The sequence below is a fragment of the Hydractinia symbiolongicarpus genome, chromosome 15, assembly GCF_029227915.1.
Source record: "Hydractinia symbiolongicarpus strain clone_291-10 chromosome 15, HSymV2.1, whole genome shotgun sequence".
In the NCBI taxonomy this organism is placed as follows: domain Eukaryota; kingdom Metazoa; phylum Cnidaria; class Hydrozoa; order Anthoathecata; family Hydractiniidae; genus Hydractinia; species Hydractinia symbiolongicarpus.
This window is the reverse complement of record NC_079889.1, coordinates 9,839,031-9,849,977: the sequence shown is the minus strand read 5'-3', so window position 1 is coordinate 9,849,977 and position 10,947 is coordinate 9,839,031. Positions and strand designations below refer to the sequence as shown.

Genomic DNA, 10,947 nt, shown 5'->3' with positions numbered 1-10,947 from the left:
CATCTCAAAAATGTAACTGAATTTCAGTTCAGCGTAGTTTAGTTTCACTTTTTTTATAAAACTAAGTACCGAATCCGGTGTGCTGAAAATTTCTTAACTCCCCACGGCATAACTTATACAATGGATCCATGATACATTAAAATAACACGCCATATCGGTACAGATTGTGTTCTGTTTCGTGTTCTTGTTTGCACAGATGCCACAAGCTATGTCAATATTGATTAGGAGCACAAGGCTGTGTAAACTAGAACTACTCCTTAACAAACCCTCTTTTTACTTGACGTGGGTTCCAATTGGGCATGTGTAAACAGTTGGGCAAGTCATCAAGAAAGGTGTTTCTCGGAACAATATAGTACCCATGCCTCACGCTAAGGATTAATAGAAGCTGAATTACTTCTTGTTACTTAGAAGGATTATTTTCTATAAGGATAAGTAATGTTTTGTTTTGATTTATGCTAGTTTAAAAAATACAACGCGTTTACATAAAATATAAAAGAAAGAAAAAGAAAGTTCTCACATTTATATGAATAACTAGAACTACTTCTTGACAAGAGGGACCTGGGTGCTAAATGGCTTGCATTTTACTTTAAATGAGATGCAGGCAATGTGCTTCGATCATTTCATTGTTGGGCAGCACACTTGCATTTGCAAAAGTTATCAGCCATGATTCTCATTGTGGTGACAATACTTGCATGCGCTAGCATCGCTCAAGGTTTCAAACAATGCGAAGGTAGGAATATTGTGTACAAGATTTGTTTATAAGAAAATTATTTGTAAGAATATTAAGACTGGTATATTACCGAAAATTAAAAGCACCTAGCCTGAATCAACCTCGTCCCCAGGGTCTTGTGGTCCGTGAGCCGTTATTGCGGAGTGTCAATTTCATCAACAAGGCAAAATGCCCTGGGAACGAGTTTGAGCCTGAATTCTTTTATAGATTATAACAAAATAATTTTTCTTTCTGTTTACTATTATACGTATTTTATTTGCAGTAAAAGAAAGTCCTGAAAAAGTCCTGAAAATATTTATCACCATTTAGGACTGTTATGTTTCCCCATCTCTTATAATAATACGCTAAGTGTGTCTGTCTGTCACTTTTGCAAACACGATATTTTTTGCGGAGAGAAGCGGAGTGCGCGTCAGCGCACGGAGCGTAGCGGAGCCTATTTCCTCATTATATAAGCCAAATATAAAGGAAATGTAAGTACGGTGGAGAGTATATAGGATTTCGTCCCTATACATCCAAATTATCATGGTTACTATGGAAATATTAAAATTTCGTCCAAAGGATCACAGTAATCCAGCAATTTATTATGGTCATTCTTAATTACATTTTTTAGTAAGCGAGACAATATGTTTTTAGCACGGCGATGGAGTTTTTGTTGTTTTTTAACCAAGCGTAAATAGTGCTGTTTCCAGTTGAGATTAAGTTTGCCTACAATTTTTAGCCACGTGATACACATATTAATTTCACTAATATCACATGACTTTTTTCTCGGACACATAGTGCCTCAAACTCAAACTTTCGTTAATCTAAGCTATATCGCAGCTGACGGAAGAGCTTGTTCAAGAAAACGAAGAAAGGGTATGTTTTTAGCTAGCTAGTATATCACTATTCCTTTACATGTAATGAACTCTTTCTTATTCTCACTCACACTTAAGGCTAGCTAGCATAAAACTACTGACTGAGCTGGCTGGCATAAAATAGAGCAATAGAACAAACATATAACATATACAGCTAGCATAAAACTGGCTACAGAGCTAGCATAAATTTAACTACTTAGCTGGCATAAAATTAGCTAATTAGGCTAGCATAAAATTATCTACATAGCAAGCATAGAAAAATTCTTTTGGACAGATTTTCAATGAGATAGGCCACCTAGCTTATACTTATGACACAGTATATAAGTGATATAATTCTACTCTGATTAGGAATGTCCCATTACATAGCTTGTTCTAGCGACAATCCACAATGGTCCAATTTTAGACCAAAGTTCAAGGGCAAAAAATGTTTAGCGAAATCAGCAAAAGTACATACCTATATATAATTCTACAGATACTTCCCTTCCCACTTACGAGGTCAAGTTGGGTATTTTATAACATTGAATTTTATAGAGGGGGTGAGAGCCATATGTTCAGCTAGATATTTTGCAGATAGTAAATGTTTATATACAGGTATGTCACGTGTAATTGTTTACGTTGCTTAGCCACAAATTGGCAGTTCTTAACATTAAGGGGGAATAGAGAGCTATATTTTCGTGGACGGTTGTAGCTAGCTATATATATATTGTACACACGTCAGGAAATAAACTTTTTTAACCCTGCCGCTGAGCATACATCAGTGCGGCTTAAGTTGCAGAAGCGAAAATTATTTCAATATATATATATAAATAGATAGATAGATGTAGATGTAGATAGATATCTCGTTCAATCGTCAACATGTATTGAAAATCTCCAAGTGTATTCATTATTTTTTACCTAATTTCACGATATGTATACAAATAATGTCCCAATAATTTCTGTTTTTGTAACTTGACCCGATCCTTACACATGTGGCTCTAATGATGTTTTTGTTCAGTCTGGAATAAGAGATTTTTATCCTACTGTCATAAAAACTTGTTTGCAAACAAAACATATACTGCTATTTGATTTTTAGCTGCACAGGCTAACAACAGGCTGTTTCCGCTGTGTTTTTTTAAACCGAAGTTGCAGTAAAGGTTTTTTTAAAAATGTATTACGGCTGTTCGATTTTATGATTAATTTTTGATCTAGCACAAACTTTTCCCATAAAATATTGCAGGATTCTTTAGGAGCATAAAAACAGGTTTTAAGCAGTGTTTTTATTTTTAAATGTTACAAAAACTTTTCCGCAAAATAAAAGTGCTGCATGATTGTTTTAGCTGTGTAGGATAACAACAGGGTGTTTACTGTCTGTTTATTTGAACCAAAGTTTTTCGGATGTGCCCCACAGTATATTTGTACTAATCACTCAGCCTAGTGTTAACGACAAGCTATTACCTGTGTTTCTATTTAACAGAAGTTGTGCTAAAGTTTTTTTGAAAGGGTTTGTTTACCTATACTAATGGCGCACCACAGATTAAAGTACATATATATTTTACGTTTTACCGGGAACATTTTGTGAAACAGTTTTCGCTATGACATGGCACAATATGTAAATTGTGTTTCTATTCAAGCTAAAGTTGAAGGAAATATATATTTTGTGAATCTGAAAAATATAATTACACACCCGACACACCTTAAATGTTGTGTGTTTCACTCGATTTATGATTGTGTGGTACAGTTTAAAATTTGTATTAATTGTTCCATCAAGCGTTTAACGCCAGGTAACACAGTTACTTGTGGCTTAACCAGCGTAAATTCCTAAGTGTATATAATACTCACCTGTAAAGTTTTGTATATATATTTATGTTTATGCCCTGCTGGTCTAATGGCTATGACACTCATGCAAATGAGAGATCCAGGTTCAAATCCTGGACAGGGCTAGGAAAACATAATTATCTTGCACCTACAACAACCAGGTTTTCATATAATAGGTAATCTTTAAGTAAGACTTCTCTGATTATTTCTATATCTTGACTTTTTAATGTTGTTGTCATTGGAACCAAGTTAATCTCAGATTTATCAAAAAATGATATGTCGTTATGACCGATTGTTTAAATACTTGTAATGGCTATGATTCACTGTATATTGACCTGAGATAAATTTGATAATATTGAGTATACGCAATCTTTGAGTTGTAAGGTGGAGATTTTCTATTAAAGTCATGCACCCCTGCCTTGCCGTTCCATTGCCTTGCCAGCACTGACCGTGCCTTTCTTTGCCTACCCTTCCTATGCCTTTTCTGGTGCCTGCCTACTATGTCCTTGCCTGTGGCTCCCATGCCTTGCCTACCCCTGCCTTCCTGATTCCTCTTCCTATTTCCTTGCCTGCCTTTGCCCTTTCCTTGCCGTGCTTAATGCCTTTGCCTTGGCAACCTCTCCGCAACACTTTCTATATTGATTACCACCCGAATGCGCGAGTTTTTCGAGTTTTTTTGTTTTGACGTCAAAGGAAAGTATATTAAGATTAGTGAAGCCATTGCATTGCACTTTTAAATTTACGGCTAAATAACTTGGAAACGGGTGGAAATAACTGACGTCATCTCCTGCGTAGGTAACTAGGGACCACTTTTGACCAATTTGGGTAAGTTTCTTGTTAATGTTAATATGAGGTTAAATTTCTGCCTAGCTACTTTCAGTCAGGCACCTAGAATGATACGAACATTTGAAAATTATGTAGCCATATTTGCACCTTAGAGAACCAACGAAAGTGCTATGTTCAGATGGGCAAATCATTTACTAATTTCCAAGTTTCCCCTAGCTACAAGTTTTGCAGCCCAGTGCTTGCTAGTCAATCAATTCAGTGAAATACACATAACTAAATTGCTTGAATTTCTTCAAGTAAACAGCAGCCTAAATAACATTATAGTATATTTATACATCTACACAAAACAATCAAGGGCAATATGCGAGAAGTTTGTGTGTTGCGATGAGAGGAATCAAAACAAACTCGCCGCACGTATCTGTGACGTAAAACGCCGATCTCGCTTAGCTCTGCAAGGTTAAATATAAAACATTGGTACATTGAGACAAATCTCATTAAACATTATACACACAGAAATACTGTGTATTGGAGGGTCACGTGACGAGGCCACCTCCAGGGCCATGTTCGTATCGCCGTCCCAGGGTCAGAAAAGATACAAGATGCCCTGGGGACGAGGTTGGCGATGTTACTGCTGATAAACGAACTCTATATTAGAATATAAATGGCCTAAATTGCCATAAATAACCTTACCATCGAAACATCGTAAGCTTGAAATTTGCCCAAAATAACCCTATCTGCCTAAATTTTAATTACTTTCGTTTTAGAACAAAATTTAAACATCCTCAACGTCTGAAAATCTGAGTTCCCAGAATTTTCAAGTAAAAGCTTAAAAAAATTGGGAAATCGAAATAATGACGTGTCTAATGATCCCCCCCCCCCTTGCTAAAATATTATTTTGTTGTGAGTTTTAAAAGGTCTCAAGGATAATCCTAATACAGCACAGCTAAAAAACGTTTTAATTATTCTCTACAACATAAATTTACATGCACTAGTCGTTAGCCCGTGGAAAAATCCACGGGTTCGCCCGTCGCAGCTAAGCTACCATTTTGCGTGACAGACAGACAGACAGACAGACGGACGGACGGACGGACAAACGTATACGAGCATTATAATATAGATGTTATACTGAGAATTGCTTTGTAGAGCTTTACAAAAATAAAAACTTTCAAAAAACTGGTTTCTGTACTAACATTGTACAAAATACTAACATGAGTTTAATATGAATTCATCACTAAGATAATTTTAATATTTTTAAAATCAAATTTCCGAGCCTCGCACAGAGAACGTTGTTAAACTGCTTATTAAGAAAGAAATTGCTTTTCAAAGCAGCTACCATCTCAAAAATGTAACTGAATTTCAGTTCAGCGTAGTTTAGTTTCACTTTTTTTATAAAACTAAGTACCGAATCCGGTGTGCTGAAAATTTCTTAACTCCCCACGGCATAACTTATATAATGGATCCATGATACATTAAAATAACACGCCATATCGGTACAGATTGTGTTCTGTTTCGTGTTCTTGTTTGCACAGATGCCACAAGCTATGTCAATATTGATTAGGAGCACAAGGCTGTGTAAACTAGAACTACTCCTTGACAAACCCTCTTTTTACTTGACGTGGGTTCCAATTGGGCATGTGTAAACAGTTGGGCAAGTCATCAAGAATGGTGTTTCTCGGAACAATATAGTACCCATGCCTCACGCTAAGGATTAATAGAAGCTGAATTACTTCTTGTTACTTAGAAGGATTATTTTCTATAAGGATAAGTAATTTTTTGTTTTGATTTATGCTAGTTTAAAAAATACAACGCGTTTACATAAAATATAAAAGAAAGAAAAAGAAAGTTCTCACACATCTATGAATAACTAGAACTACTTCTTGACAAGAGGGGCCTGGGTGCTAAATGGCTTGCATTTTACTTTAAATGAGATGCAGGCAATGTGCTTCGATCATTTCATTGTTGGGCAGCACACTTGCATTTGCAAAATTTATCAGCCATGATTCTCATTGTGGTGACAATACTTGCATGCGCTAGCATCGCTCAAGGTTTTAAACAATGCGAAGGTAGGAATATTGTGTACAAGATTTGTTTATAAGAAAATTATTTGTAAGAATATTAAGACTGGTATATTACCGAAAATTAAAAGCACCTAGCCTGAATCAACCTCGTCCCCAGGGTCTTGTGGCCCGTGAGCCGTTATTGCGGAGTGTCAATTTCATCAACAAGGCAAAATACCCTGGGAACGAGTTTGAGCCTGAATTCTTTTATAGATTATAACAAAATACTTTTTCTTTCTGTTTACTATTATACGCATTTTATTTGCAGTAAAAGAAAGTCCTGAAAATATTTATCACCATTTAGGACTGTTATGTTTCCCCATTTTTCTAAAGAATACAGTATTTTTTTTCATACAAACATTTGAGCTAGAGAAGTGTTAAACATAACTACATCTATCTGTTAAAATCTAAACATTTTAGAATTAAATTTGCGTTGCTTTAATCTTATTGTCCTCTTAGAACCATAAAACCTAACCCTTTTTTCTCATAGTGTACTGCAATACTCCCGCTTTAGTGAGGGCGTAAGGGCGTTAGTTGGTCATGGTTACGTCACTTGATAAGAGACACGTCTTCTCTTCTCTTTTTATCTTTAATATTTAAAGATATGCAGAGAGTTTTAAGAAATACAAGTTAGTTGCAAGGAAAGAGAAAACAAGACGTAAAAATACCCAGAACTAATCCTTACAACACAGACCCATTTTTTTGTTGTAAAACTATCTAGATTCCATTAGTGGAAAAGAGCTTAATGATTCAATCTTGGTACCGTTTGGTAGCCCAATTTACCCTTTTTTAAAATACGGAGCACTTTCCATAACAACATATTCTGCAGGAGTTATGGCGGTCCGAATATGTTTGACTATAAATCCACATTATCCATCGTCTGAGGATCACAATTACATATTCAATTAACCAACAATTTTATTAATTATTATTAGTCAAATATTTTAGCACGTGGTAATAAATAAATAAATATTATAGGAACTTCCCTTTTTAGCTGATCCAGCTGCTATTCTACGTGTGAAACACATTACAGAACCTGTAATTTTGCAGAAAGGGAAACGATTCGAAGCAGATTTTGACATAGACATCAAAAGAAAATTCCCTCCAACTTTCAAAGCAGTGATCTCTTTACAACGAAAAGTGTGGTTCGCCTGGGTACCTTTACCTTGCATCAACCAAGTTGGCTCATGGTAAGATGTTCAAAGTTTTTTCGTACAGAAAATTGGCGCGTGGTCTTGTGGTTATGGCATTCGCTTCGTAATCATAAGTTACCTCAGCTACGGGTCAACCCATGCCATGTGAGGGAAATTGGGTAGGCTAGGCGGTGTATACCTAATGTATACGATTAGAACAAAGGACCCACATTGATAACAGTGTTTCCAAAACTGAAGTGGCTTTATCCTGTATAAATATGTGGAATAGTAATAATAATCATATATCACACAGATAATAACTACAGAATACGAAGCATGGAAAACTATATTTTTACCACGTGTACACCTATATATGTACACCTATATATAAACAACATGTAGTTGTAGGTAACATGTAGTTCACGGAACAGATACGGCACTTAACACATAAAACACGGGCTAGACAAATCTGCAACGTCAAAGTAGACGTTATTGTGTTTCGTTTGCTACACGGCGAATCCTTAATTTTAGTATGGGTAATTCAGTTTTAATGATCGCTTTTAGCTCATTTTGTTCTCGCCTAACAAAAAAATAACAAATAAATTTATCTTTATTATAATACCCGTATACGACTGTCCGTCTGTCACGTAAAATAGTACGAGACGCCCGCTATGCGTTTTAAAAAGAACGGGAAAACCCGTGGATTTTCCACGGGCCACCGATTAGTATACATAAAATACTGTGGAAAAACTTCTGGTTCACCTGTCTTATAATATTGATATTCGTGTTTTCTTTGCGGACAGACAAACAAAATACGGCTATCATTACAGAGACTAGTCGTTAGCCCGTGAAAAAATACACAGGGTCGCCCGTCCTTTAAATCTATCCGTCGCAACAAAGTGGATAAAAATATATCGCATTTAATATTCGTGTTTCCGTAGCATGATTTTTTCAACTCGACGGAGGGTCCGCGCAGAGACAGACAAAATACGGCTATCATTAAAGAGACACTAGCTGGTAGCCCGTGAAAAAATCCTCTATATATCGCATTTCGTGTTTCTGTTACACGACTTTTTTTCACGCACACAAACAAACAGATTACGACTATTATTAAAGAGATGGAAAGTAAAACATGTCATTGTTTTGCCGAACTAATCAAATTCTCGGTATTTGTCGACGCAAGTAAATTTTTTTAAAAATGAGCTGCAGAAATCGAAAGAAGAGCTCCGTAGGTTTTCCACAGGTTTTCAAATAGTTATTCTTACACAAGTAGAAATACCCTTGCTTTAGTTTGATTTGTTTATAGATTTTCTGTTGTTTTCTTAACCGAGGAGAAAAACTCTTTCGAGCTAAGAACTCCCGCCGAGAATGTAATGCTTTTTCGATTGGTTGATACATAGACTTAAGCCTGTTGATTGGTTAATTAATCTGAAGCAAAAATTCCGAGAAAAATCAAAATGGTTATGTAAGAAAATGCGCGGTAAACTGCGAGTGGCCATTTTCAAACAAAGTTTTTAGTATAAGGAACTACTCCTTAGGCCGGGGATAATTTCAGCTGTCCTACACATTTAATGCATTGGTTTTTCGTGCATCTTGCGCGCTTGTTAGCATGAAGTTATGAGATTTACTTGGACGGGGGTTACTACTGTGAGTATAATGAGATGTAATGGGATTTAATAATTATAACAATACGAACAAGGGACTTTAGGTAGAAATTTAAAAAAAAATTCTGGTTTTATTGAGTTCAAATAACGAGCAGGATGTTTTCTAGCTAATTGAAATTAATTCGCCAATTAATTATAATTACGTTTATAATTCATAAATATTATAATTATTCTTTAGTACATACGATGTGACATGTGATATGTTAAACAAACTCCAAATTGAGAATGGTGGTGTCATTAATCACAAGTGTCCGGCCGAAGCTGGTCAAACCGTCTCGCAAAAGGTTGGCATCACCTTACCAGATATACCAGGACCTGTGAAAGTTCTAGGAAGCGTAAGTGACTTTAGCATTTGCGTTGAGTTACGTAACGTACTAACAAGAATTTTTAACACGTGTCTACCGTTTTTTAACTATCCACCACCCAAATAAACATTCTCTTTAAATAAATTGAATTATATTAAACGCTTAGAACTCTAATAGCGTATTCCAAAGTTTTTTGTCAGTTTATAAGCACCCATATAATAAACAAACAGTATTCGGTATTTATATTTACACCGCAACAATAGATAAACATCTCACGTATAAATTGTAATCGAGGACCGACGAATTAGCTTTGGAAGTGAACGGGTCATGTGATTCAGGATCACCTCAATAGGACCCACGTTCTGAAATAATCCCAGTTTGGTAAATACTTCAATAATAGGCAATTTTGATAAAAAGAATTACCAGAAATTCTTCAGTTACCTAAAATTACCATTCTTGAAAAATTATAACCTGTCCTCACATTTAATGATCTGCGGTAAAGTCAACCTTGTTTCCAGGGAATTTTGTCCTAATAACAGCTCAGGGGACCCTGGAGACGAGGTTGCGGTACAGTGTATTCATCTGTTTCATGTGGATATGACTTACCTTCGTGAAGTTGTCTATATTTTTTGAAAGGTTTAGTATCTAATAAAGAATTCGATAAAATCGGTATTGTGCAACAAGAATGCATAACTCAACGATAGTAAAAACCTTCATTTCTGTGCATTCTATTTTGGCGGCACCATATAATTTTAAGGTACAAATGGAAACAAAAGTGCCATACATGTTATTCAATGTATATAATAATAACACTGGAGATTCCCACTGGGTTTTATGTATTTTAACATCTCCTAATTTCTTCAACTTCTACAATCTCTTCTTTTCCATAAGCAACGTAAGGCTTAAATCCTTCAATAAACGAAACTAAGCCACAGTCAGCATGAAGTTAGGGTGTGATCTCGCAAGTCTTATTTAATTTAATAAGAATCTCACAAATAAACTATCAGGTTAGTAAAGCATGGATTAATTTAATTATAGTGGAGATGCTGTAGTTGTGGCGCATTTGACTTGTAATCAAAAGTTTTAAGTTCGCGTCCCCACTCCGGCGCACTTTTAATGTCGTGTTGTAACCCCAACCGCTAACCAGCTTGTGTGGCAGGCAAGCAAGTTAGAGTTAAGGATTTACGTATTTTTGGCGTTAATGTAACATAGTTACAGTAGGAGGAAAGAGAGCCAACCGATAGGATGAAATCTTTAAGAACTTCCCGTTGCTTATTTACTGACTGTATGCTTATTTATCGGACTGTAAGTAAATATATAAATTGTCTACTTGCATTTTAGGGCACGTACTGGGCCAGAGCAAAATTGGTTGGTTCAGATGGGCGTGTTTTGGCATGCGTGGAAAAGACAATGGAAATCAAAAGTCCATAAGGCCATTGCATTTGTATCGTATTTCAAATAAAAAAACACATAAATAAATCACCTTTAACGCGTTCTTTTTCGCATTTTATCACAGAAGATCAGCTAATATAGAAGTTCGTTATTTTTAACCCTACTGGTGCAGGAGGTAAGAGGGGAGGGGTGAAGTTAGCATGAATAGGGGTGTAATATAAAAGCTCCATTT

At 35.8% G+C, this 10,947-nt stretch overlaps 1 protein-coding gene across 1 annotated transcript; it reads left to right on the top strand.

Moving 5' to 3' along the window:
* Positions 1-607: 607 nt before the first annotated feature.
* On the top strand, positions 608-10,807 carry LOC130628560 (ganglioside GM2 activator-like). The gene is made up of 4 exons (XM_057441506.1): positions 608-730; positions 7,216-7,411; positions 9,197-9,353; positions 10,665-10,807. The coding sequence occupies exons 1-4, from the start codon at positions 664-666 to the stop codon at positions 10,752-10,754; spliced, it is 510 nt and encodes a 169-aa protein (XP_057297489.1). The 5' UTR covers positions 608-663; the 3' UTR covers positions 10,755-10,807.
* The last annotated feature ends 140 nt before the right edge of the window (positions 10,808-10,947 follow it).

What these genes read in the sequence shown, in the direction of transcription:
- LOC130628560 (XM_057441506.1), top strand. Translation starts at nt 664, where the DNA reads ATGATTCTCATTGTGGTGACAATACTTGCATGCGCTAGCATCGCTCAA. An exon ending in AGGTTTCAAACAATGCGAAG is followed by an intron (nt 731 to 7,215) that starts GTAGGAATATTG and finishes TTCCCTTTTTAG; the next exon opens with CTGATCCAGCTGCTATTCTA. An exon ending in CTGTGAAAGTTCTAGGAAGC is followed by an intron (nt 9,354 to 10,664) that starts GTAAGTGACTTT and finishes CTTGCATTTTAG; the next exon opens with GGCACGTACTGGGCCAGAGC.